The sequence below is a fragment of the Phoenix dactylifera genome, chromosome 9 (genome assembly GCF_009389715.1).
Source record: "Phoenix dactylifera cultivar Barhee BC4 chromosome 9, palm_55x_up_171113_PBpolish2nd_filt_p, whole genome shotgun sequence".
Classification (NCBI taxonomy): Eukaryota; Viridiplantae; Streptophyta; class Magnoliopsida; order Arecales; family Arecaceae; genus Phoenix; species Phoenix dactylifera.
In genome coordinates, this window is record NC_052400.1 from 1,992,626 (window position 1) to 2,020,543 (window position 27,918).

At 36.8% G+C, this 27,918-nt stretch overlaps 1 protein-coding gene across 4 annotated transcripts in view; it reads right to left on the reverse strand.

The window, feature by feature from the left end:
- Positions 1-1,293: 1,293 nt before the first annotated feature.
- The window catches only part of LOC103712248 (cycloartenol synthase-like), a 32,169-nt gene continuing 5,544 nt past the window's right edge, over positions 1,294-27,918 (reverse strand). For all 4 annotated transcript variants that reach the window (XM_039129785.1, XM_039129786.1, XM_039129787.1 and 1 more), the window contains exons 8-19: positions 27,185-27,373; positions 19,551-19,664; positions 19,282-19,404; positions 19,066-19,188; positions 18,903-19,001; positions 17,900-17,956; positions 13,723-13,769; positions 13,485-13,628; positions 13,123-13,300; positions 10,014-10,094; positions 2,486-2,569; positions 1,294-1,843 (exon numbers count right to left, since the gene is read on the reverse strand). In XM_039129785.1, coding sequence (XP_038985713.1) covers positions 1,724-1,843; positions 2,486-2,569; positions 10,014-10,094; positions 13,123-13,300; positions 13,485-13,628; positions 13,723-13,769; positions 17,900-17,956; positions 18,903-19,001; positions 19,066-19,188; positions 19,282-19,404; positions 19,551-19,664; positions 27,185-27,373 — 1,359 coding nt within the window. In that variant the 3' untranslated portion in view covers positions 1,294-1,723. The remainder of the gene's footprint in view (positions 1,844-2,485; positions 2,570-10,013; positions 10,095-13,122; positions 13,301-13,484; positions 13,629-13,722; positions 13,770-17,899; positions 17,957-18,902; positions 19,002-19,065; positions 19,189-19,281; positions 19,405-19,550; positions 19,665-27,184; positions 27,374-27,918) is intronic.

Genomic DNA, 27,918 nt, shown 5'->3' on the forward strand with positions numbered 1-27,918 from the left:
TCCTTTTAGAGGCCTTAAACCTTAATGTGATTATATTTCTAAGAATCCAAAATCATTATATCATTTAATTCGTTTTCACTTTTGTCGAGGAAGTTAGACTGTGTGTTAGTTAATTTTTCGAAATAAAACCTCTAAAAGTCCAAAAACAAAAAACAAAAGATTGTAATTTTGATGGTTCTTATGCATCATCCATTTAGTTGATGTTGGCCTCCAATTGACTTGCTATAATTGACCTTCTTTGTTTTATAACGACACTTTGATGGTTCTTATAGTTTTAGGAAGCAGATCCAAGATGAGATGAAGATTATAGTTGCTACCATGTGCTCATGCACCATAAAACCAATCTAAAGTTTCACATTTCATAGAAAAGAATATTATAATGTACCATAATCTGCTGATGTGCTTCATTTCTTTGATTGCAAACTTCGCCTTTGACCATACTAATTCTTTCATGACAATAAGCAAAAAAGAACAAAAAGAAAGCCTCTCAAATCCACAAATAAGAGAGCCTATCAATCTGCCGCTACTTACAATAACAAAATGGAGAAGAAAAGTGCATGCTTTCATTGTAGAAAACCTGGACATCACAAGGTAGAATGTCATCTTAACAGAAAGACGGGTGCCCCAGTAGCCAAAAAAAACTCTGTTGCAATAATAAAAGACATTGATGATCTTAAAGATGATGGAGCTTGGTAGACTCACTCTGGTGCAACCAAACACACGCAAGGACAAAAATCTATTCAAAAAGTATGAACCACTAGAAGATGAAACTATTCTTTATATGGAAAACTAGTCCATTACACAAGTCAATAGAAAAGAAACCATAGAACTTAAATTGGCTTTTGAAAAAAAAATACTTGCTCTTAATGATGTATATTATGTACCAAAATTTAGGAAAACTCTTATGTCTGGTAATCTTCTTAATAACTTTGGCTTCAAATTAGTATTTGAGGCAGATAAATTTATTCTATGCAAGGGTGAAATCTCTATTGGGAAAGACCATTTATGAGGGCATGTTCAAGCCTAATATTAACAACTTTCTTGTGCTTATATTGTTAAATCTTCTTATTCGTGACATCAAAAATTTGATCAAATTGTGCTTGCTAATAGCTATAAAATAAATAAATCTGATAAATATGTAATATAGAAAATTTAATAATAGAAAAATGCTATTACTCGTTTGGCAAATGATATGCTAATTTTTAGTACCAATTTAAAAACTCAGCCATGGTTTACAAGCTAGAAACTCACCCATGGTTTACAATCTGAGCAGGCCCTTGCACACATTCAAGATCACTGAAAACTAGGTTTAAATATAGAGCACATTGTTTACATTACTTCCCGTTTTTTAACACACAATTAACAGGTTGAGAAAGCATGAGCAACCTTTCCACTACAAGAATCATATGCATTTATCAGTCAACAAAATATAAAAAATAAGAAAAAATAAATACGTAATATTTGATTGTCCGATGCTGTCGCAATAGGAAACATAGCTTGGTGCAATAGTAAAATGCTTGGGCTGACCGGCACAATCATATAGATTAAGTCTTTCATCAGTCACTTTATGCAAACAAAAGGCCAAAGATTAGTCTAACAGTCACGCAAGACATTCTTCTATGACCGGTAAAGCAGTAAGATCTGCATTTCTGAATACTTTGATTGAGGGAAAAAACATCAACATTCTGACCAAGGATTGCAATATGGCAGAAGAGATTAGCATTCAGTTTTTCTTGGTCAGCAGGACTCGGCAGCGATATTCCCCAAGAGCCCATATTGGAAATATGTTTCGGTACTGTGAATAACTAATCATGCAGTTTCTGTTGAAGACTCCCATAATTTCCTGTAAAAAACAGATAGGTAAACAAAGGCAAGCATTAAGGGAAAAAAACCAGACGCACATAAACAAAGGCAAGCATTAGGAAAAGAAAGTACCCAATATTTAGAAATTTTAATGTGCATATCCATCTAATACACATAACACAAGATGCACCATTTTGTGCCTCTATTGTTTCCTACTTGGAGTTCAGCTTACAAGGAATATTAGAGCAAGTCAGGTCGAGTTACCTTTTTCTATTGAGATCTGTTTTGTTAATTAATTCGACTATGTTGGGGCATCATAAAAGAAAACAAAAATGAAGATGAAACTCAGCACAGGACAATGTAATGTAGGGAAAATATAATCTGATTTGGCATTGAACTTATCAGTCATTATATGAAGAAAGAGAGAAATCTCTCCTGAAACCTGAAAGCCTTTCAATGGACAAAATAAACTTGCAGATAATAATGGATCAATAGTAGAAGATATATATTACTCTCTTTTGAAAATCCATAATGTTAGAAATAGTCCACATTTTTCAGGTTTTTTTATAAATTGCTTAACATGTGCAAAACTATGAGCTCTTTTTCAAGCTGTAAGTCAAGCTTCAACAAATCGTGGGTTAGAGTGACATTTCATAGTTTGCTGAAATTAGCTGTGACTTACTTGTTGTGGAAACTCGCCACTCTCCATTTGCATATTAATCAACACCTTCGCTGCTCGGTGCAAAGGTTCTGGGTCTCTCTCAGCCTGTTCCAGATATAGCACAACAAATTTACACGTTAGAAGCAATTTGACCAGTCATCTCAAAAAAAAAATCTTCAACCATCTAGAATTTTTTTAATTAATCTTTGAATGTGCTTATTGATAGCATCTAATATTCATATCCCATTTTGGAGTTTCTTCTTCTTTTTGTTTCAACAGCTGGACAAGAAGCTTTATCAAATGACTGACATCGACGGCGCCAAAACATGAAGAATCCAACATCAGATCATCCTCACTGCCACTGATATGCTCCTACCAAGCATGACATTTAAAAGGAATTCTTCTGCTAATCTTTTATAATTATGACTCATTGTGCAATTAAATTGCAAGAATCTTTGCAACAAGTCATGGTTACCTATTTGATCTACTCGCTTCATTCAAGTTTCATTCAAGTATCATAATTCACTCTTTCCAGTGAATTTTGTTTGCCAGAGGTTCAATTAAGAAACCTCCTTTTATAAATTTGAAATATTCAAATCAAACTAAACTTCAATTCATCCAATTGTTAGCTTCGATTCATTGAGATATAAGAGATTAGTAATACATTAATATCACACTTGGAGAATGATGAAGAGATGTTCCACCCTTGCAGTTAATTGAATAACCTCCTCTTGATTTGCCAACATGTGTTCGCTCAGCTCGTTGGCACCCTTCTCTCTGAATGAGAGGCCTTGGGTTCAAACCTACTGCTTTGCCCAAGATGGGTCCAGAGAAGGAAGAGCATGTATCAACATCCGTGCAATCACATGTCATGACGAAATCCTACGTAAATAATTTGTTTTGTATTAAACCACAAAAGTCTCCAACAAATAGCGTGCAACATCATTTCTAAGGATATGAAGAATTTTGTTAGAGGGAGGACATGTGTGAGTATTGGCCGCCAGATGGGCCAACCTGGACCAAAGTCGGCAGCCCATCTGGAGGCCACTACCCATTGCTTCGAGGGGGGAGGGGGGGGGGGCAGAAATTGATGTACAGTGGCTCAGTCGTCGAACCCTCCAGAACCCTTCTATTTTCTGACCCCATGTCACTGTTCCTCCCTCACTGTTCTCCTCCTTCCTCAGACACAGGGCTCCCTGAACGGACGTTTGTGTCGCCAGAGAAGGTACTCGTGACTCCTCCTCGGAACTAGGTGAGCCTCCCAACCCCCTCGTTTCTTTTCCCGTGTTTTTCTTCCTCCCGATTTACTCGGGATAACAGAGAGAGAGAGAGAGAGAGAGAGAGGAAGGAAGGGGGGACTCACTCGTGCACATGTCTCCTCCGCAGGAAGAAGGTGAGGGTTGGCCGCCGCGGGCACCGCCGGTCTCGGCCTGGCCCTCCCAAGCACTCCGGTGAGGGACCACTTTCTTGTGTTCGCGGTAAAGAGGAGGAGAAGGCCGGGGCGCAGGCGCCGGCGGCCTCGGGCCGTTCCCCTCACGAGCTCCCTTTCCGCCATGGGCTCTTCTCCCGAGCACCCTGGCTTGGGATCTTCCTCCCCTTGTGTTCACAGGAGAAGAGGGGGAAGGTGAGAGGAAGAAGAGAAGGAAGAAAGATGGGAGGAGAGAAAGCTTCGGGAAAGAAAAGAAAAAGAAGAAAAGAAAAAGAAAAGAAAAGAAAAAAAAGAAAAGAAGAAAAGAAAAAGGAAAAGAAAAGAAAAGAAGAAATGAAAAAAGAAGAAAAAGAAAAGAGAGAAAAGAAAAGAAAAAAAAGAAGAGAAGGCCCATCATGGGCTGAACTAGGCCAAGCTTGGGCTCTATTCATTGCGGGCCTAACTTGGGCCCAGTTCAGCCATGTTGGGCCCAATTGGGCCGTACCCTTTGTGGGCCCCACTTGGTCCCAGTCCTGCCTTGTTGGATCCTATTTGAGCCATACCTATTGTGGGCCCAACTTGGGCTCAGTTCAGTCGTGTGGGACCCTGTTGGACCATGTCCAATAGTATTTTTGATTTTGCTTAGCTCTGAGATTAATAAAGAAATTAATTATATTCTAATGATATTTAAATAGGTGCACCTGACCCGTTTGTGTGAAGTGAAATTTAAGCGAAAAGAGGTAAGTAACTATACTTCAAAGTGTGTTTTCCAAATTATTTGATAGATTAATTATCAGTGGATTAAATTTTGAGATATGTTTTGTACTTAGTAAAATGGGTCGAGCATATTAAATACCATTTGAAAATTTTGTTATATGCTATGAAATATGTAAAATTTGACTGGACAAGTTATCTATTTTGTATGTATGTATTCCCAGCATAGTTATGTTCTGGCCCCGCCAATGGAAATTATTCGTTAGCTGTGTCAACTTGTATCTGTGAGAGACTAGTTTCGACACCATTGCCACCGGTGATTAGAATAGTAGTTTTTGGACACCGTTGCCACCGGTGATTAGAATAGTGATTTTTGGACACCGTTGCCACCGGTGGTTAATAATAGTGGTTTTTGGCACTTATGCAACCCATGTCATTGGGTTACGTGGTCGTAGCCTATTAATGTTGGAAGTCTGATATCAGAGTTTTTGTGAAAATGATAATAATTTTTTTTAAAAAAGATATATGCTTATTTGTGACTTAATTTTCAGTCATTATTTTGTGCTTTGATTAAATATCTGATATGCTTTAGCCACACATTGGGGTATTATATTACTTACTGAGTTAGTGTAGCTCATTATCCTATTTTGTCTATTTTTTCAGATCCAGAGGCTTGATCGCACAGGATTGGGGAGCGCGATAGATTTTTCGAAGATTTTGCTCAAATCAGAATTTTGATTAGACTAGCTGAAATACTTGAATTATGTTGACATATGCTACTTTGAAACTTTGTAAAATTGTTTTCAATGTATATAAATGTTTAAGTAAATTTTAAGCATCTGCAATAACTTTGATATGATCAGTTGCCTTGCACGTCTGTACGGTCCGCCATGCGGGCGTGTGGCATTTGTCGCACCTTGGGCTCAAGGCATGACAACATGTTATTAAGAAATTTCTTTGGTATGTTAATAATCTCATGATCCTACCAGAGGCCCAAAGTAGAGTGCCAATATCAAGGATATCTTGCCATGAAAAAAGCCTCTAGTTCAAAGGCTACCATTACAATTTATAGCCAAACCATTTAGGCCCTATATGGGGGAGCTTTTGGAGGGCCCAAAAATACTTTCTGGCCCTCCAAAAGTACTTTTAGATAAAAACGAATGTTTGGTAAAAATTTCAGAAAGCTGTTTTAGCTTTTCCAAAAAGTTGAAATCAGCTTTTTAGGAGAAGCTCTATTTTGGAGTTTTCTGAAAAAGCACTTTTAGGCCGCGTCGGAAAGCTATTTTTTTGACCAAAATATCCCCATTTAAAAGTTTCTTTTTCCTTCCAAAACACTCTATCTCGCCACCTCTTCCTCTCCTACCCATCCCCCTCCCTCCCCCTCTTCAATGCCACCCTCAAGGCCCTCTCCCTCTCCCCCGCTGCCGCCCCCGACGCCCTCCACCTCTTCTCCATCCTCTGTCGCTCCCTCTCCTCCGACCGCCTCTCCTTCGCCCCCCCTCCTCAAAGCCACCTCCTTTCTCCCTACCGCCCTGGGCCACTCCGTCCACTCCATCCATGCCCTCACCCTCGTCTTCGGCTTCGCCACCCACCCTCCCGTCGTCGCACCGTCGGCCTCGGACGGCCCTCCCGGGAGCTTGATCGCCCCTTCCATGACTACGCGGGAGAAGTGGGGCAAGGGAGGAAGAAGGGCGAGGGGAAGAGAAGAAGGAAGTAAAGAGGGGAGCTTCAGAAAGAAAGAAGAAAGAAGAGAAGACAGAGAAAAGAAAAGGAATAAAAGAAAAATAAAAGAAGAAAAAAAAGAAAAAATAAATAAAAATATTAGTAATTGTTTAACCAATTTTATCACCTAGCTAGAAAATTTGTTAGAGAGAAAAATGGTCATCAGAAGGGCAAAAAATTAATTTACACTAATAATTATAATATTTTATACATTTATTATTATATTATACTATAAATATAATATTATATTACATTATATCATAATACATTGATATGCTATGTTAAATAATTTAATATTATATTAAATTATTATGCTATAGTATACAATATTATATTACTATATTATGATATTATATTACATTACAATAATATTATACTATATTATATATTCATGTATTAATACATATTTTATTTTATTATGCTTTATTGTATAATACTTTGTAATATCCTTTATGGTCATCTTGTCATACCAAAAGTACTTTCTCAATTTGTTTAACAAACGCATGTTGAAATGGCATAGCACTTTAAAAATGTAATTACCAAACAGCAAACAGCTTTTTATAAAAGCTCTACCTTCAATGGCTCTACTTCCAAAAGCTCTACTGCCAACAGCTCTCCCAAACAGGACCTTTGTAATTCAGTCTCAAGATCAAGGTTCACAGTACCGTACTGAACCAGACGGTACGGGGCATCCATACTATACCGGTTCAGAACCGGTATATGGTACGAAAGGTATACTGATACTCGGTATGCCGAACCGACCACATTAACCGTACTGTACAGACAATGACAGTGTGGCATCGGTAAGGGGTCCGGTACCGAAATGATGTACCTTGCTCAAGATTCTAGTTAATATCAGCATATTGCAACAAATTGTAGTAACTAATTTCATTGACTTGATTCCCACCCAACTTTGCTTCATGGTTTACTCTTTCTATTAAATTTTAGGTTTGCATGAAGAAAAACGAGAGTATTCATAATCTCAGATACTGATTTCAGTATTAGAACAAACCTAAATTTTGGTTGCTACAAATGGTAATAAAAGCTACAAATTTTGGTTGCTACAAATTTTGTAGTACATATGGTAATTGACTGAAATATCTGCTACAAATATCTTGAAATTGCTTATTTCATATTAGATCATACTTTATTATGAGCATTTTGTTACTTCTTTCATACTAATTTACAATAAGATAGCAACTTAGCAAATTAGGTAAAACACAAGTGTGAATATCATTCAAAGGATATGAAGAATCATATTGGGTGGAAAACATGGCTTAGAAAGTTTTCTTTTTTGTGTTAGTGGTCTGATAGTTCTATCAGAGGACCATAATAAAAGCACCAATATCAAGATTATTTGATATAAACAACATCTTCATTCCAATAGCCACCATCACTAGACATAGCCAGGCTAGTAATTGAGTCTCAAGATGTGATTCTACAGAATTCATATAAATATTCTCAAAAGAGAGTTTTCTTTCTATATATATCGATAGGTTTGTGAATAGCTGGACAAGTAGTCAAAGAAAATGCCATGTTAAATAGCATTTGGAGCATGGTCGGCAGAACCGTCCGGTATGGGACATCCTAAGCCGTACCAGTGGCAGACCAGGACGATTTCGGTAACCAAACCGAGACATCGTCGTCGGAGGGAGAGGAGAAGGAAAAAGAGCAAAAGAGAGAGAGGGAGACAGGGAGGGAGGGAGAGGAAGAGAGGCCGGCCCGGGGCCGGTTGATGGAGGCCGAGGAGACGCAAAGGCGGGGCTCCACCTCCGAGGCCCGGAGGGGGCCGTTTTATTTTTGCATTTTAAGTTGAAGTCAGCAAACCCATTGCCGACTTCACTTAATTTTTTGTTAAATAACTTTTTTTAATTTCACGATATTTAAGTGAAGTCGGCAAACGATTTGCCGACTTCACTTAAAAATCGTTTGTCGACTTCACTTAAAAATTGCGAAATTTTTTAGCGGCCAGATCCCTGCCCGATCACGACCTCTGCCTCCTGCCCGGGTATCGGCCCTCCGCCGGCATCCTATCTTTCCTGCCTCCTCTGTTGTGTCAGTACAGGCTCGGCACGGCACGACACGGGCCTGTACTGACTCGTGCCACTAGACAACCGGTATGGTGCTGGTACAGGCACAGCAGACCGTGATTTGGAGGTAAGTCAGGTAAATAGAATCATACTGATGCTGACAATGCATAACCTCTGTTGATAAATTGTAGTTTTTAGTCTTGCTATATCAACATTTCTCAGATAGACAAAGGTAAATGTAGTACAATTAATTACATTGCCCATTGTTGCCAACAGTATCAGCATTATAAAATGCCCTTGCATTTTCAATATTAAAAAGAGATAAGATATACGCAGCATACTTCAGATGAGCATGATATGGAAATTTCAACATCTTCCAGAGCAAGATACTCTTCAGAAGTAGAGCATGCATCAAATGAACAATGAAGATCTGAATAGTTTATAAACCAAAATATCCCTCTGACTGATTGTCAGTTATATAGTATAATTTAGGTTGAACTTGAAGTTGAATGTCATTGATAAACCCATATGAACCCTATTAATACTGCATAAAAAATTATTGTTTTAAACATCATGACATACCTCATCAAGTCACCTTCCACAATCACATTCTTGTTATTTTCAGTACATTTTGATGGAAGAACTGATTACAATATCCATCTCGTAGTGGCAAAAAGTTGAAATCTTTGGGCTTTAGTTTGAAACTTCACTTTATTTAACGTACCTCAGGTTCTTGTACAACAAGATGGCCAATCTTAACATCAGTATTTCATTCCATTTGGGTGTTTTTTTAATTTCCTCCAGAAATATCTAGAAATATGCGATGACACAGCATCCATACAATTGCTGTCTTAAAGATCTCAAAGCATAATTACTAATAAACCAATGTTTTAATATCCAGTACCAAACTTTGTACCATCTTTCCATCGGAACTGTACGGTACAGGTATTGTACCAGTACAGACAGTACATATAGAAACTAATAGCGTCAAAAATAATGAAAAAAAATTGGTACACATCAATAAGGTCAGTCTAATACCATCAGTATACAACAATATGGTTGGTACAAACTGGTATACAGGATTTTTGCATCCCGACACCTGTACAAGTACCGATTTCACATTGAAACGGTATGGCACTGATGGTACCATCACCCTCTTGTGGTGGTTTCTGAAGCCGTGAATAAAACTGCTCCATTTGGAAGGTCCTAGTTGTCTAATGAGTTATTGTGAAATCTAATCCTAACAAGTCTGTGTTGAGAGTGGACATCACCTAATGGAAGTAAGAGATGTTATGTGTCTGATGTGGCAATCAGAATATTTAAGATGTTGGTTAAGGAAATTAATATTTGAAAAAAATGGAAAAACAACATTATAATTAATCATCAACTGCATCAGTATGAACACAGTGTATCTTGGTGCATAGCTTAGCATTAGGCAAAAGTAATCTGAGACATAACTGCATCGATATGTATTCTATTATTTTCAGTGCATAGTTTAATGTTGGACACTATTAAGCCAAGACATATCAAGGCACATCTCCGTCATATTCATGCCTATTGTATCTTTTGTCACATTCAGATATTTAAACAAACATGGTGCATTTTGACATGACTTTAATGCGTCGTCATGACAAATCAATAATCATGAATATTAATCAGTTCATAAAAAACGGACCTGTCCAGCATCAATTAGAGCTAACATGGCCCATGCAGTGTTCACTGCATGACATCGGTTGCCCTCAAGATTTGAATACACCTGTTTATGAGAAAAAAGTTGAGTTTCCAAAATGAATGATTCAAGAGAACCAAATCACAGACTATTAATGACTTTATTTGAAGCAGATATAAGTATATACTCTGAGGCTAAATCCAACCAGATTGGCATTAAAAATTCATGAGATAGCAACTGGCAAACCAACTGTTTGTAGTAGAAAATTTAGTAAAAACGTTATAATTGCATTGTAGGATAATTAAGCTTGCATCATGAAGAGGACTTGATAACTTTATTGCATGCCAAACTCTAACTTTATTGCATTGTCGGATAATTAAGGTCATAGCAAAATAATTTAGAAAATTGGAAATGTAAACCGAGCTTCAAGCTTTTGACCCACTAAGTTTTATCAAAGAAATGATCCTTTCCTTGTAACTGAAATCTCTTTAAGCAGGCAGTTTCATTGGAAGAGCTTAAGCTTTTCAGCATCTTTTTGAGGATCCCTAAATGATAGGACGTTCTAGATATTTCTTGCAAGAAGACTAGGAAAATATAAGCAGGAGAAGATTAGAAGATTGTGTGGAAAGGCCTCCAAGTTTTCCGCACATTGAATACTTGGCACTCAACTGTAAGCCTCTAACCTACCACGCTTGTACACAAGAATTGCTGAGGTATCGATATCACTCATAACCCCTTAGTGCGAGAGTTTCCTACTCACTCAACGCCTATTCTATCTGTACGTTTGTGTATGAGAATGGCTGACGCTTTAGCTTGATAAGAGGGTCATACAGAAAGTCCTAAGCTGTGAGGGGAAGGCCAATTCATGAACAAAGGGGTGTAGGCAAGTGCTACAATGACTTTGGTCACAAGGAAAAGCTAAATAAAAGATACCAAAGCCAAAGTCTTAACTGAGACCCATACGTTGACATGCTTAAATGTGTTTCCCTTATCATTCTTGCTTTGCCATCCTCAGTAGATAAAATAAGCTAGTGAGAACACATTTAACAGAAAAAAGTTAAGTTCCAAAATGAATGATTCAAGAGAGCCAAATCACAGACTATTATTGACTTTATTTGAAGCAGAAGTAAGTATATACTCTAAGGCTAAATCCAGCCAGATTGGCATTAAAAATTCATGAGATAGCAACTGGCAAACCAACTGTCTGTAGTAGAAAATTTAGTAAAAATGCTATAATTGCATTGTAGGATAATTAAGCTTGTATCATGAAGAGGACTTGATAACTTTATTGCACGCAAAACAGGTAGACATGCAAACTCTAACTTTATTTCATTGTAGGATAATTAAGGTCATAGCAAAATAATTTAGAAAATTGGAAATGTAAACCGAGCTTCAAGCTTTTGACCCACTAAGTTTTATCAAAGAAATGAATGTTTCCTCATAACTGAAGTCTCTTTGAGAAGGCAGTTCCATTGGAAGAGCTTAAGCTTTTCAGCATCCTTTCGAGGATCCCTAAATGATAGGACGTTCTAGATATTTCTTGCAAGAAGACTAGGAAAATTTAAGCAGGAGAAGATTAGAAGATTGTGCGGAAAGGCCTCCAAGTTTTCCGCACATTGAATACTTGGCACGCAGCTGTAACCCACAACTCTTGTACACAAGGATTGCTGAGGTATTGATATCACTCATAACGCCTTAGTGGGAGAGTTTCCTATTCACTCAACGCCTATTCTATCTGTACTTTTCTGTATGAGAATGGCTGATGCTAGCTTGATAAGAGGGTCATGCAGAAAGTCCTAAACTGTGAGGGGAAGGCCAATTCACGAACAAAGGGGTGTAGGCAAGTGCTACAATGACTTTGGTCAAGATAAAAAAACTAAAGAAAAGATACCAAGGCCAAAGTCTTAATTGAGACCCATACGTTGACTTGCTTAAATGTGTTTCCCTTATCATTCTTGCTTTGCCATCGCCAGTAGATAAAATAAGCTAGTGAGAACACATTTAACAGAAACAGCTCATAAAAAGCTGGAAGTCAGATTAGCAAGTTACTCAAAAATAAGAAAAAGAAGGTGACACTGCATAGGAATAACATTTTTGGAACTCAAAAGAAAGATAAAGTAGGAGAACAGAACTATCCTTATGGGCCTTTACAACACCAAAGTTCAATAAGGATTTGCTAATATAACGCTCACTTAAAAGCATAAACTGATATGCAAATTATCAACCTGCATACAAAAGATAGCTAGAGACAAGATGAGGAAATGGTTGGGTGTTAAGATGATGCCTGTTAGAAATGCAACTTATGAGTTACAAGAGAATGTGAAGAAAAGGAAAAAAAATCTCTGAAAGGAATTATGATGTGCCCAACAAGAATTAACAATGTCTAGTACCATGAAGCTTCTGACATAAAAATCTCTTATAATCTGAACATGCAAACATAGGATTAGTCATATGATCATGGAAGAGGAGGAATATCAAAATCTAAATTTTACTTATTTAGTCAGTGTAACATCATCTTGCAGTTTGGATACAGCTCTTCCATGCAGGTGCAGAGGAGAGGTACATTAACTGTAATACCATTAATGCTGCATGATAAGAAGTTTGTTCAACTGTCACTATAACAATACAAATAAAGCATTGGCCTTTCAGTTCACCACAGTTCACCAAGCAGAAAGGCTTTCACAGCAAAATTGGGAAAGTACATGATGTTGGCATAACATATACAGTTTTCTTGGGGTCAGGCAAACTACCAAGATTATCAGATTCTCCCACCAAAGAACTATAAAATGTCAAATTTATTAGTGAAGTAAAGTTCAACATTTGAAACTCCTCTGTATACGTGATGGAGAAAAGAAATATAAACTCAAACATTCACATTAGACTGTCTTAATTCTGTTCAAAAAATTCAACCAGATAACTTATGTTTCCTTTTTAAAATCAGGAACTTCTCAGCTATAAATTAATGTGGATATAACATATAGAAAAGCTTCATTCAAAAAAGTGGAAGAAGCAACACCACTATCTGCGTTGATATACTATAATATGGCAGACTCCTGCACAACAATGAAAATAAAAAATAAAAAAATCCGGAGTACATCTTGTTGGAAATAATTACTTTGTTTTGACATGAAAGATAGCTTTCTCCCCAACCACCTGATGCCAGTTGTTTTGACAACAGAAATTGACATGCTTTACGGATGCAAGGGCTGTTCTGGTAGGTCCTTCCAGCAGCAATTAATCCCTTTACTCCAAACCATGTGCCATATGTGAAGCAAACTGCCCAAGAGCCATACCTGCAGAAAAATAATGTTAGCAGGCAACCCAACTCAAAAATTTAATGAATTCTAAGCTGTCTTTCAACAACATTGGAAGCATTATTGTGGGCTGTCACGGATGAGGTAGCAAGGCAGAAATATGTGCAGGTGATGGTGCCATGAGACAGAATTTTGATGCGAATAGGAGGCACTATGGACAAACCATGATCCATCAGGTTGCTGAATCATTTCAATGAAGTTAGATGCTTTTCTAATGCAATTTTCTATATCATCTCTGCGATGTCCAGGGTATAATTTTTTAAATGATGACAGTGCCTGTATTGCAGCTGAAGTACATTCAACATATCTGCATGACAACCATATCTTGTTAAATATTGTCTGAAGAGATGGTAATAGAGAAAAAAGACTCTTCTAAAAGAACCTAAGTATTGGAATCTTACGGATAATCGATAACAATGTCCCCAAAAGTTTCAGCAGGATTGATAATCTAATTAGAAAAAAGAAGCATTTCAGTGTACATCTCAAGAATGTTGCAAGAAGAAAAGATGAGCAAATAACAAATTGCTAGAAGCAATAATGTGCTTAGCTAACCTAGAAAGTGTAACTTCAAGGGCCACCCAAGGCTCTCAAGTTGGTTGACAAAAGGATTTTGTGCTCCAGTATCTAGTTCGAATTTCAATAATTCTTTTAAAAGAAACAGAGCTTCATGTTACATGGATACAGTCTTCACTATTATGAATGTAGTTCCTCAAAGTATCCTTCCATATGGGGACATTTTATGAAATCCCTCTATGCGATGTAGAGTATCATGCATGCAACAGTTTTTAGAATAAAAATATTAGTTAATGTAATACTTGAATTTGCTAATTGGTGCTTTCTTTATGTTCCAGCAGAAAAGTATGGGACAAAAATTCAAACTTCTTTTCTTTATATTCAAGATTTTTAGAACATGGCCAATCTCTTTCCAGGAAAATACATCTCATGAACAAGGAGTGACTTTCCAATTCCAGTTCTATCGAAGATTGACCCAAAGTTCTCAGTCACCCAAGAATGATTTGGATTTCTAGAATGTAATCTGTGGATTTAAGTAGAGAATAAAGATAAATTCAAGAAAAGTGAATAAATAAACAAGGAGGTGCTCATTAAGATATCACAGAGGAAATTTTGGTGACTGTTAGTGGTCAAAAATTTTAAGGGGTAAGTTTTACTGTATTTTTCAAGATTATGGACATAAATTAGAGGGGCACACATGGTTAGCATTGGGGGTAACCTGATGTGCACATAAAGCCAAAGGTCGTTGAGTGAAATATGAATAGTAATTTTTTTTGTAACATAGTTAAGGTGCATGCTGGCTGCTTCTTTATTGTTAACGACATACATGAGGTTAGGTCCACTGCTCAAGAACTATAATGCTTGAGAAACCAAGAGAGTTTAACCAAAATCAGAAAGTGCTTGAGAAGAATGCAAATGGGTGGATGATTAAACAGAAAAAGATACCTATTGCTTCCAGCAGCTATTATGAAGAATTGCATGGAAATACTAGAAGTAGGTAGGCGGTAATTTGGAATTAAAGATTTGATTGCTTTGGCATACTATGTGATGCAAATATCTGGCATTGATATCCTAGTCATCAAGGGGAAACCGATTTCCAGAAAAGTGTTTCCGTAAGTGAGCAAAAGAGATGCGATATGTACAATTTTAATATTTCAATTGTTAAAGAATTCAAGTATAATCATGAAAAAGCAAACCTAACATATGTATACTACCATGGGGGCTCTGCCTATGCATAGATCTCCATTCACCACGTGGACACCCATAGTAATAATATTATTAATGAAGCTCTTTATTTTGGATAATAAGTAGGGCTCTTATTTTAATACAGTTTTTTTATCAAAACATAAAAATATGATATCATTAATAAGAAACTTATGAGCTTATTAAACCGTATTAAATAAAGAACTTTTCATTAGTACTACTAAATTAATGTAGAAATTAATGACGTTATTAATAATCATATTTGCATAATGTATGCTAATATTAATGAAAAACACTTTTTCTTAGTATTATATCTTGCCCATATCATGCACAGTCATTATATTAAACTAATATTTTATTTAATTTCAATTATATCTTTATGATCGTGATCTTACTTAAAAGTAAAAGCGGACTCACCAATGATCTCGCTATATTGCATTTACATATCCCCTAGATGCAACACTTTCCTATTTCTTATTATACGTAGGTTCGATCATGATCTTATTATTTTACAATAATATATTATTTTCTTATATCGATAGATATACATATATTAATAAAATTTTGTATAGTGATATTATTTTAAATTGCATGAACCAAGATCGAAGCTTAGCAACAATATTAATAATATTAGTATTAGTATTATTGGTAAGAAATACTTACTAAAATGAACGAAAAACCATATTAAATTGTCATAGTCCTATCGATATTATGATATAGATTTTGTGATACGCTAAATAAGCTTAATATACTCAGTATTAGCACACTGATAAAAATCTGTATTGATACTCAATGAGGCTCAGCTTATAAGTAGGCCTCTTATTTAATATGATTCTTTATTTTTCAAAATAATATGTTCTCTAACAGCTGTTACAATATCGTAATGGCACCATGATGGTTTTGACAAACAATATAATCTATTACACTTCTATATTGCATTTTAATAACAATTTGAAAAATGATAAAAAAATTTAACCCTATGCCACCAAATGTTTATCATTCTAGTAGTCAAGCCAATAATAATGGAAACTTGGTGCAGAAAGCACCATGTATGTGTAATCAACAATCTCTACCTTAACTGATAACAAACAACACAGCTTACACAAAAGCAGAATGTCACTTTTATAACTAATTCATGATTGTCCAAATCACTTTCACAATTCATCTCCATTAAGGGTGTCCTTGATTTGCACCATCTCATTTGGATAAATATCGCTGGTCTTCTTGTTGGATGTAACACCACCCTCGGCACCTCTATGTTTTTATAATTAACTATATCATCTATCCTTCATAAATTCTTGAAGCTCACTTTTTCTGTACTTTTTGCAAGGAGGACTTCATGTGATTTTGTTCAAACCACGAGTTTATGGTTCATAGGGAATTCATGAAATCACCGGGAAAACAAAATTTCAATAGTTCGCCTACAATATCTTGGTAAACAAATAAGGCCCTGTTTGGGAGAGCTTTTGGAGGGCCAAAAAGCACTTTCTGGCTCTCCAAAAGTACTTTTAGATAAAAAATAGTGTTTGGTAAAATTTTCGGAAAACTATTTCAGCTTTTGCGGGAAGCTGAAAACAGCTTTTGGGGAGAAGCTCTAATTTGGAGCTTTTCGAAAACGTTATTTTCAGCTTTGTCGGGAAGCTGTTTTTTGGACCAAAATACCCTCATTTAAATCACACTTTTTTCCCCCAAAATCCTCATCCTGCCTCTTCCTCTCTCACCCATCCTCTCCCTCCCCCTCTCTATCTTCTTTTTCCTCTCAACGCCGCCGCCTCTGTTCCTTCTTCTTCTTCTTCTTTTTTTTTCTTTTTTTTTTTGTTTTGGGAGCTCGTGGCTGCCCATGGTGGTAGCCACCATGCCGGCCACCACCCATGGCCAGCGACCCCTCTATGTTTCAATGAAATAAAATAATAAATAAACAAATAAATAAAAGAAAAGAAAAAATAATGAGTGGCAAATAATCTAATCTAAATAAATAAATAAATAAATAAAAATATTAGTAATTAGTTAACCAATTTTATCACCTAGTTAGAAAATTTGTTAGAGAGATAAATAGTCATTAAAATGATGAAAAATTAATTTACACTAATAATTATAATATTTTATATATTTATTATTGTATTATACTATAAATATAATATTATATTACATTATATCATAATACATTGATATGTTATGTTAAATAATTTAATATTATATTAAATTATTATTCTATAATACATAATATTATAGTACTATATTATAATAATATTATATTACATTACATTAATATTATACTATATCATATATTTATGTATCAATACATATTATATTCTATTATGCTCTGTTGTATAATACTGGTAATGTCCTTTATGGTCATTTTATCACACAAAAGTACTTTCTCAGTTTGTTTACCAAACATATGTTAAAGTGTCACAGCACTTTAGAAATGTAGTTACCAAACAGCAAACAGCTTTTTATAAACGCTCTGCTTCAGACAGCTCTACTTCCAAAAGCTCTACTACCAACAGCTCCCCCAAACAGGGCCTAAGTAACATTCATAAGTATGGTCTGCCTTTACCTGGAGATGCTATCTAGAGTATCAAAAGTACTAGCTTCAAAAAGATACCCTGAAAAAGGAAAAGACCTCACAAACTTGACTATAAAAATTAAGGGTGCTTTCTTATTCACCGATTGCATAGATACAAGAGGAAGACGTGCAAATGCGCAAGGTAAATACTTTTATCTGAATAAATTTCCAAGAAGCTGAAAAGGAATTAGGGGATTATATACAAATGCATCTTCTCAGTTCAAAAATAAGTCAAGATAAAAATGCTATGGAGGAACTGTAAGCAAGGAAAATATACATTTACAAGTACTCACCTCCAACCAAGCATAGGATCTTGTAAGCTCATAAGTTGCAAAACCACCATCTCTGTTCTACAAAGAGACCAACAAAGGATAACACAAAAAACCAGGGATTTGTTGCATATAGTAAAAGACTAGCAGATATGAACAAATATTAACGAAAGCCTCGAGTAGAAAATACTAGTAAAAAGAACAATGTTTATGAGAACAAGCATTGACAGGCTCGGAAGGGCCTCAGAGAAGGCATGCCTTGGCTCATTCCCAGCTCAGGGCCAAAAAGGCATGCTTAATAAGGCGGTCACAGTTCATATACTATTGAGTTTGATGGTGCTTCGGCCCAAGAGGTTCCCAAGTCTTATGCAGGCCAAGATTTGGCCTAACCCAACTTGCATGCATCACAAGCAACACAAATGCACAGGCATGCATGTATAGGAGCATGGATATGCAGAAGCACATGTTTAAGATAACTTTTGAAGATGCCGAGTCTATAAATGTATAGACGCACACATTTCCAAGACAAAGCCAGAATCCGTCTTGAATATAGTTTAGGCCAAGTTGATTAATTCAATCTGTGTCAACATGCCTAACTTCCCAGCCGAAGCCTATACATTTCATGCTTGGAATTTCATGCCAATTTGTTGGCACAATCCACTCATATTTTATGAGTTAGTAAATTATATAGGTTTGGTCTTAAGAATTAGGCACATATATAAGCCAATGACACCATATTCAGCAAAACTATTATTTAAATGCTCTTTGAATTATGGTTCAGACAGATTACAACTAAAGCTAATATTAAAATAAAATTCTTATTTACATGGTTTTGACTTTTTGCATTGTACATGTAACTTTGAAGATTATTTAATTATATGAATATATCAAGGTCTGGAGTGGGGAAATCTTGCACAGTTTGGTACGCTATCGACACATATATACATTACAATTCTTGAACAATGCTTCTGCAGGTGGAAATGCAACATACTACAGTATATTTATATCCAATTCATGGCCAAGTTACCATAAGGGAAAGAATGACATTAACAGCATCATAAATCCGCCCTGCACATAATGGTTCACCAACGATTTCTGGAGAGCTCTTCGACAACAATAGTGAAGCCTGCACAAGAAGGAAAGGTATAAACAAGAATAGCATCAACAGAAGCAATACATGTAAGATGTACCTTCAATCCTTCTGCTGTGCAATCTGATATGGGCCATCCATGATCTGCTGTAGAAAAGGGCCATGCACCTTTAGAGATGTGGCGATACCAGAAACTAAGATCACCAGGGCAGTCTTCAAGAACCTTCAAAAATATGTGGAATAATACAAACACAAAATTATTGGTGAAAGTGTAACAGGCACATCAAAAAGAGGCATTCTGCTAAAGAGTATAAACCTGTGAGTCTTTTATGTAGTCATGTGCCCGCTTAAGAGTAGGACCATATTCTTCAGAAAGGTCAGTTGAGATAATTGCTTGAACTGTGAAAGCTGTATCCCACAATTGGCTGCCATTATAACCCTGCATTTTGCAAATGAGATTTAACAAATATTGACTGCTTAGACAATGCTCTTGGAGATACAATGTACAGTCAAATCTTGCAGACACCAAGAAGGATGCCAATGAGCACAAATAGAAGGAGAATGCACTTGATAGTATCTTAAAACCTGCATTTTCATGCCATCTTCTGCAAGCCACAAAAAATCATAGACTCTTGGAAGGTGCAACTTGAATGCTTCTGAATTTGGATCTTCAATCCAGCAGGAAAGCATATTTAGTACCTGCATATATTAAAGTTCAGGCAATGAGTGGTTGGTGCTACAATAACTACATGATATAGATAAAAGAAAACACAACATGAAAAACACTAAATAGATTGTAAATTTATACCACACTGAATTTTGATCATCTTATGAAATAACCGGAAAATCAAAGGAACTTCATTCGACGATTTCACGTATTTCTATATCAAAAAAACATATTCGTAGGAATATTTGGAAGAAAAAAGGATATTTAACTGCAGTAAAAGCTTTTTCTTTAGCGAAATCGGTTTCTACCGGACATTCAAAAAGTTACCTTAAGGGAGAGGGGACCTCATAAAAGGGTAAGGAAATCTAGGCCAAGGGAAGTAAAGGTTTTATTGTCTAATGGATGTCATAGAGAATCATGATTTCCCACTTATATAGCTAATGATTTATATTAAACACAGAGTCTTTAGCAAACTCAGGAACAATTCTAGGATGCCATATGATCAAAAGCCTGATAATGAAGCATCAACATACAACTGATAACTATTTCTAGGATGTGAGGCACACAGCTCCAAGATTCTCAGAGCGAATAATAACTTACTAGGATGTAAGTCAAAACTTCAAAGTTTAACCACATATCAAGTCAAAAACAAGCGTGACTCTTGCATACCCAAGTTATTTGCATCTATAAGAATTAAATTAACTCTTTGTCATGATGCATTAACTGGCATCTACTCCATGACCATGAGGTTGCAGGTAACCCTGTAACTGAACTATGCTATGGGCTGTGAATTCAACTCAAAGGCCATGAGTTGATCATGAAATTTACTATCAAAAGCCAAAAAGGCATAAAAATTATACAGCCATATTTCACTAAGAGAAGTGGGAGGCAGGTGCAACTCCTTTGATAGTGTTTGTGAAGTTGAAGATGGTTTTGAAAAGTTAGGATGCCAATACAATACAAAAAGACACAGGATGGGCAAGACGGCATGGGATTGTTGTGTGATGCACGTGGGATGGTCTCAGATGACAATGGGGCAAAATATTGGCGCAGGATAGGCATAGAATGATAGCAAAGGATGGCATGATGAAGCATGAGAAGTTAGTGGCGGCACAATTTCATGGTCACCGGCAGATAGAGCGTCAAGTACTGGTTCAAGAACTTGTAATGACCGGCTAACATAGCATGGTCTAGTGGATGGCCAATTTATGCATTTGATGGATGGAGTAATGGCCTGAAGGCCTCATATCTAGACCTATTCGGGTTCAACTACCAAAAAAAGGAATGAATAATGAATATTCTGAGAGTATAGAAACTTTAAAGTTCACAAGAGAAAGCTAAGATCCAAGAGAATATTATGAATTTTATGAGCCCTATGGTTACAACAGTTTAAATGAACAAGTATGGAATGTAAAACAAGTATATGAAAGGGAAAATTTTAGGTAAGGATCCCTTACATAATTGAACTAGCAAAGAACGTTATCACGGTTCATTATATATTAGAACAGTTGAATGAGTTCTTGTCATTAAGGATGCAAGAGTTGATTGTCTTCTGATACCTCAGTTAATGAGTTGATAATTTAGGAACTGATGTAGTCTCAGAACTCCATCTTATACATAGTTTATATTTTTTTATTGTTTTTGTATTTTCCATCCAAAGCCATGTTTAGGCTTGGATTTTCAGTCGAGTCATGTACTAATACTGCCAAGCAAAAAAAGGTCCACCTAGGTGTGATAGGAAGCCTAAGCCAACACCAAACTACCACACTTAATTGCTTGAGCCTTAGCCTTTCTTCAATGCCCACGGCCATCACTCATCTCTAGGAACGGAGGAGGATGGATGATAGTCTTGGAAATACAACTATGCATGTTGAATGTATGAAAGAAGGGAGGAAGTTAAAAAAAAAGAGAGAAAAAAAAGAAAAAAAACACTGTTCACGTGAACGGTAATCCGACCTGTTACTGTTCACAGAACAGTAACCCGACCCGATTACTGTTCACGTGAACAGTAACCCGACCCGATTACTGTTCACGTGAACAGTAACTCGCCTATAAAAAGAGAAGACAACAGCCAAAGAAGGGAAGAAGAAGAAATCCTACAAAGGTGAGTGTCACCATGGGCGAAGCCCTGAGAGATCCTTTTCCTTCCACTTTCATCCTGCTTCTTGACCTATTTCTTTTTGGAGCCACCTTCTTGACCCAGTCATCCTTCATCTCGATACTTTGGTGGAGCGCGGCCTGAAGATTCTTATTGGATTAGAGGGACCAAACTCGCAGAGGTAATTATCCAACTAGTTCTATCACCATCTTTTGCCCATCCCTCGTTTCTTCGACCATCAATCATTATCTCCACCCATCATTATTACCATCGTTGCCATCTATCACATCCTTGAAACCCGAGAGTACTGGCAGTATTTATTTTATTGTTCTGTTGTGGCTATTTTCAGTTTGTTGCACTAGTTATATTTCATTGATTAGACTTCATTAATAAGATATCTATCATGTTTTGTTTTGCGTTCACATATTATGAAATCAATCTACACCCGTAGTAATCGATTATAGGTTGCACCAAAGTGGTATCAGAGCAAATAGGTCCTGCATATCTAAAAATCTTTATTATTGTGTTTACATCATAACATTCTTTTTTTTCTGCACTTTAAATTTCAAGAATTAAATTTCTGCACTTCAAAACAGAGAAATATATTTTCTGGATTAAAAAATAGTAAATTATATTTATGCATTTAAAACTACAAAAATTTTAATTTTCGGAGTTAAAAATACAGAAAAATTAGTTTAACGCATTTTAAGAAAATTCTGCATTCATTTTCTGCATTTAAAAAAATATAAAAAATATTTCTGCATTGAAATATTAATTTCAGGCAGATCCGGGGAGGATCATTGGAAAATTGTGAAAAGCATTCTCAAATACTTGAGAAGGACTAGAGATGTTTTTCTGATTTATGGATGATCAGAATTGAAACTAGAAGGCTATTCAGATTCTAGCTTTCAATCTGATCCAGATGATAGCAAGTCAATCTCTGGATATATCTTCACTTTGAATGGTGGAGCTGTGAGTTGGAAGAGTTCCAAACAGCAAACTGTAGCTGTCTCAACTACTGAGGCAGAATACATAGCTGTTAGTGAAGCTGCTAAGGAAGCAGTCTGGATGAAGAAGTTCATCACAGAGCTGGGTGTAGTTCCTGAGATTGCCGGACCAGTCCCAGTTTATTGCGATAACACTGGAGCTGTTGCACAGGCTAAGGAACCAAGGTCTCATCATAGATCCAAGCACATTTTGAGACGCTTTCACCTTGTTTGAGAGATAATCGAAAGACAAGACATCAAGATTGAACGAGTAGACACAAAGAATAATATAGCAGACCTATTTACTAAAGCTCTACCACAGCAGCAATTCAATCGTCACCTCGATTGTATGGGGTTAAAATATAAGGGCGATTGGCTTTAGTGCAAGTGGGAGATTGAAAGAGTAGATGCCCTATAAGCCAATCATTTGATGGGTTTCTCTTTGTAATCCTCCAAATCATGTACTTTGACACTCGATATATATCAATAAAGGCATTGTGTTTCATCATTTGCTACTTATCTGTTTTATTATTGGATGATGAACCCCATAAATTAGGACATTGGTTTTAGGGTTATGATAAGATCATACCAGTGAGACCTAAAATCCTAATTTAGAATATTTCCAGTCAAATTGGTATATTGAGTCGGGGATCAATATTACCGGAAAGACTGGCACATCTTATGTATGCTCGATGTAGAGGGTGATTGATCTCACAATCACTTGTGTGAGACACTAATACAAAGATGTGGGTGCTCATTAGAGGAATGAGTTCACTGAAATGACCAGCCATGAGAACATCTTATGGATTCTTACTTAATTATCAAAAGATGGTTCTCATAGTGGGAGTTGTGCAAGTGATCCTTAGACCTGAGATCACCATGGTACCTTGTGCACTTGAAGCTATGTTTTGGTTTACCCTCATTTACGACATTGCGTTGTGTATGGGGTATTCTGGATATGGTGGAATTTGTACGAAGATTGTGAGTAGGTCAACAAGGAATCAGTCACTTCTAGTAAGAGAAGGTAACATCCTACTTACTCTAATCTTATAATGATTCAAGAAGCCTTTGATCAAAGCAAAATGAATATTAGAAAGAGTTTCTAATGTTTCATTGTTTGAATTATCATATAAAAGATTGAGAGAGACATGAATAAGTGATTGAGTTTGATATTGATCCATACTCATGCACTTATTCAGGATGTAGTATGACTGAGGGATTGAATTGCACGGTAACTTGCCACTGAAGGGTATGTTTGGATTTGTCCAATACATTCCTCATCTTCCGGGTAGACATGATACGTTGCTAGACGTCAATCATGTCTTGTGGGTTGATCAGATCAAAGAGTTTGATTAGATCAAAGCATCAGAAAGGTTCTGATTGCTAAGTCAGGTTTAGCACTAAATTGAACCTAAATTGGATTAGAGGTATTCTAATCAGGCTAGGTCAACTTGCACCTGCACCTACTGCTGGCTAAGATAAGGAACCCAATAGGTCACACACAAGGGAATTAATCAAGGGTCTAATTGGATTAGATCATGTTTGCAAGATGAACATGCTAGCATGTGTTGCAAACCTTAGCTCCTGATTCAAATTAAATTCGAATCTGATTCTTAGATTAGGTTGATCTAATATGATTAGATCATGACCTAGTATGGGTTAGCCAAGAGTTGGAACCCATTTGGCTTTAATTACACCTGATTTGATTAGGTTTAATGTTTTCTTTAAGTTGGTTAAACCCAATTGGATTGGGTTTGATAGGGCCTTCACTTCTGGACCATTGGATCACTCCCTGGATGAAGGATCTGGTCCACTGGTTGGCGCCTTCATCTGGACCATTGGATGGCTTCCTGAATGAAGGATCTGGTCCACTGCTTGGCGCCTTCATCTGGACCATTGGATGGATTCCTGGATGAAGGATCTGGACCATTGGTCAGCGCCTGAATCTGGACCACTGGATGGCTCTCTGGATGAAAGATCTGGACCGTTGCTCAGCGCCTAAATCTGGACCATCGGTGATGGCATCTTGCTTCTGGACCATTGGATAGCACCCTGAATGATGATGCCTTGATCTGGACCATTAGATGGCGCCTAGATCTGGACCATTGGCTTTGGTTCACTGCATTTGGGCCCTTGGATCATCAGGATTTAAGAGAGAGATGTGAGAAAAAAGTTGATACACCCTTCTCCTTAGCACCTCATCATGATGGGATGCCTCTCTTGGCACATGCCTCATCATGATAAGGTGTGTGGATGGGATGCATCCCTCCATCTCTTATAAATAAGGAGGTGCCTTGGGGTTCTAAAGATCATCCAAGAAAAAGCCTCTCCTTCTCTCTCCCTTATCCCTTCTTTCTTACAAGCCTCTCTCTTTTGTCCTAACCCAAGAAAAGAGGGTCTTCTTTAGGACAAAAAGGCTAGTGAATGTTTTAGAGGTAGAAAGGAAGAAGCAAGTGAAGAAAAATCAACCAATTAAATTCTTTGGAAGGATTGAACAATTAGAATCAAGTTTTGGTGGAGCTAGAGTCTTGAACCCATTCCTGTGTGGATCAACATCAGAGGGTGAACATTTGGGCACCTTAGGACATCTTCAGATATATTGGATATAGCGTGATAGGTATTCTTTTATACCAAGATTATATTTTCTACATTATTTGGTTATACTATTAAGGTGATCTTGGCTTATTAAGGTTTCATATAATGGGTTTTATAAGAAAATTTTATAATCCCGTATCTTCCGCTGCGCCCTAGGGCACTGGGAAACCCAACAAAAGATACCTACACAAAAGATTAATAAACCATATAAGATATCCTGCTTTAAGGAGGGAGTTGAGGCGCCAGAGACTAGATTTGTTGCAGCGCATACAGGAGGCCTACTCGTCGTGAGTCGAGTTCTTCCCAGCTAGGGGAAATTGATGTAGTCTCAGAACTTCATCTTATACATAGTTTATATCTTTTTATTATTTTTGTGTTTTCCATCTAAAGCCATCTTTTGGCTTGAATTTTCAGTTGAGTCATGTACTAGTATTGCCAAGCAAAAAAAGATCCATCTAGGTGTGATAGGAAGCCTAACCCAACTCAAAACCACCATACTTAATTGCTTGAGCCTTAGCCTTTCTTCAATGCCCACGGCCATCACTCATCTCTAAGAACGAAGGAGGATGGATGATAGTCTTGGAAATACAATTGTGCATGTTGAATGTATGGAAGAAGGGAGGAAGTTAAAAAAAAGAAAAAAAGAAAAAAAAAATATTGTTCACGTGAATAGTAACGAATAGTAACCCGACCTGTTACTATTCATATGAATAGTAATCCAACCCGGTTACTATTTATGTGAACAGTAACTCGGCCTATAAAAAGAGAAGACAACAGCCAAAGAAGGGAAGAAAAAGAAATCCTAGAAAAGTGAGTGCCACCGTGGGCGAAGCCCTGAAAGATCCTTTTTTTTTCTACTTTCATCCTGCTTCTTGACCTATTTTTTCTTGGAGCCACCTTCTTGACCCCGTCATCCTTCATCTCAATACTTTGGGGGAGCGCGGCCAGAAGATTCTCATTGAATTGGAGGGACCTCCGACTAGTTCTAACACCATCTTTTGCCCATCCCTTGTTTTTTCGACCATCAATCATTATCTCCACCCATCATCATTACCATCGTTGCCATCTATCACATCCTTGGAACCTGAGAGTACTGGCAGTATTTATTTTATTGTTCTATTGTGGTATTTTCAGTTTGCTGCACTAGTTATATTTCATTGATTAAACTTCATTAATAAGATATCTATCATGTTCTATTTTGCATTCACATACCTCTATAATGATCTTTTGGGATGATGAGTATTTGCTGAAGTATCTAATCAATCGCACCATAATTGATTATTATGAAATCAATCTACACCTATAGTAATCGATAATAGGTTGCACTAGGAACAAACACCATCACGGAAGAGTTTGAGGTCATAGAGCAGTAGAAGAATAAGATAGTTCCACTTTAAATCCCCATAAATAGCTGAGTCAAGCCGACAGTACAAAGGTACTCATGATCAAGATTCGTCGTACCGAACCAAACCAAATGGTACATCCCATACCGCATCGTACTGGTACCGATACGAGAGGCATACCAATACTCGGTACACCAAAAAGAACCCATACCATACTGTACCGACACGGTGCCAATGTGGCACCGGTACAGGGTCGGTACCGAGACGACGGAACCTTGCTCATGATAGAAAGCCCCCTGCACTAGATATATACCAAGATCTGATCACGTATGTGTCTGTGTTAAATCCTAAATTTATCGGCATGCATAAAAGAATCATTTCATATAAGATGATAAAAATTAGCAAATAATCATTTTCTTGATAACCGGTAATGAATTTCAAGTCTCATACACCACCACCTATCAATAGAACACAGCAATCAACTCTTAAGTCTACAGGTTAAAGATGCAAGTGGAAACTTTCATGCTTACCTTGTTAACAGGACCAATACAAATATATCGAGTATTCTCATCTTCATAATGAATATGTTGAATCACGGTATGCAAAGCCTTCTCCCTCAACATGTTACCAGGCGAATGCATTAGAACAGGTTCGACAACTTTATGAAGTGAAGCCCAAATTATATCCTGTATCAGCGGGTGGGGATAGTACAGATCTTCCTGAAATAAGAAAAAAGTAAGTACCTCAACAAATAAGCATTAGCCCATGTTTACAAGCTTTGAAAGGTCAAGATATGTTTCATCAACTTTAAGAATTTTGCCAACCAACTCTCAATCTGATGTGAAATCTATGAATTGATGAATATTGAAGACCTTTTATAAGCAACAACTCACACCTTTAGACTAATTTAGGATGCAAGATTATTGGAGGTTGAGATATTAAAAACAAATTGAGTGCTCTTAACTTGTCAAGCTCTCATTAAAAATAACTAAAAACAGCTTGCATGCAAACAAAATTTAGCCATATAACATAGCATGTTATTTCATATTGAGTGTCGGTACGATATGTCAAGCCAAACCTACATCGGCACAATTTTCAACGGTCGACTCATCCTATAGGTTATTTACATACAACCTTCTGAAGGGAGATCATTTCTTTGGAAAAATGGGACTCAATTGTATGTTGTACTATATGGAAGAAACATAATGCATGCAACTTCAATAGTAGCAAATCATCTATTATTGCACTGTTTGGCAAAGTTCTA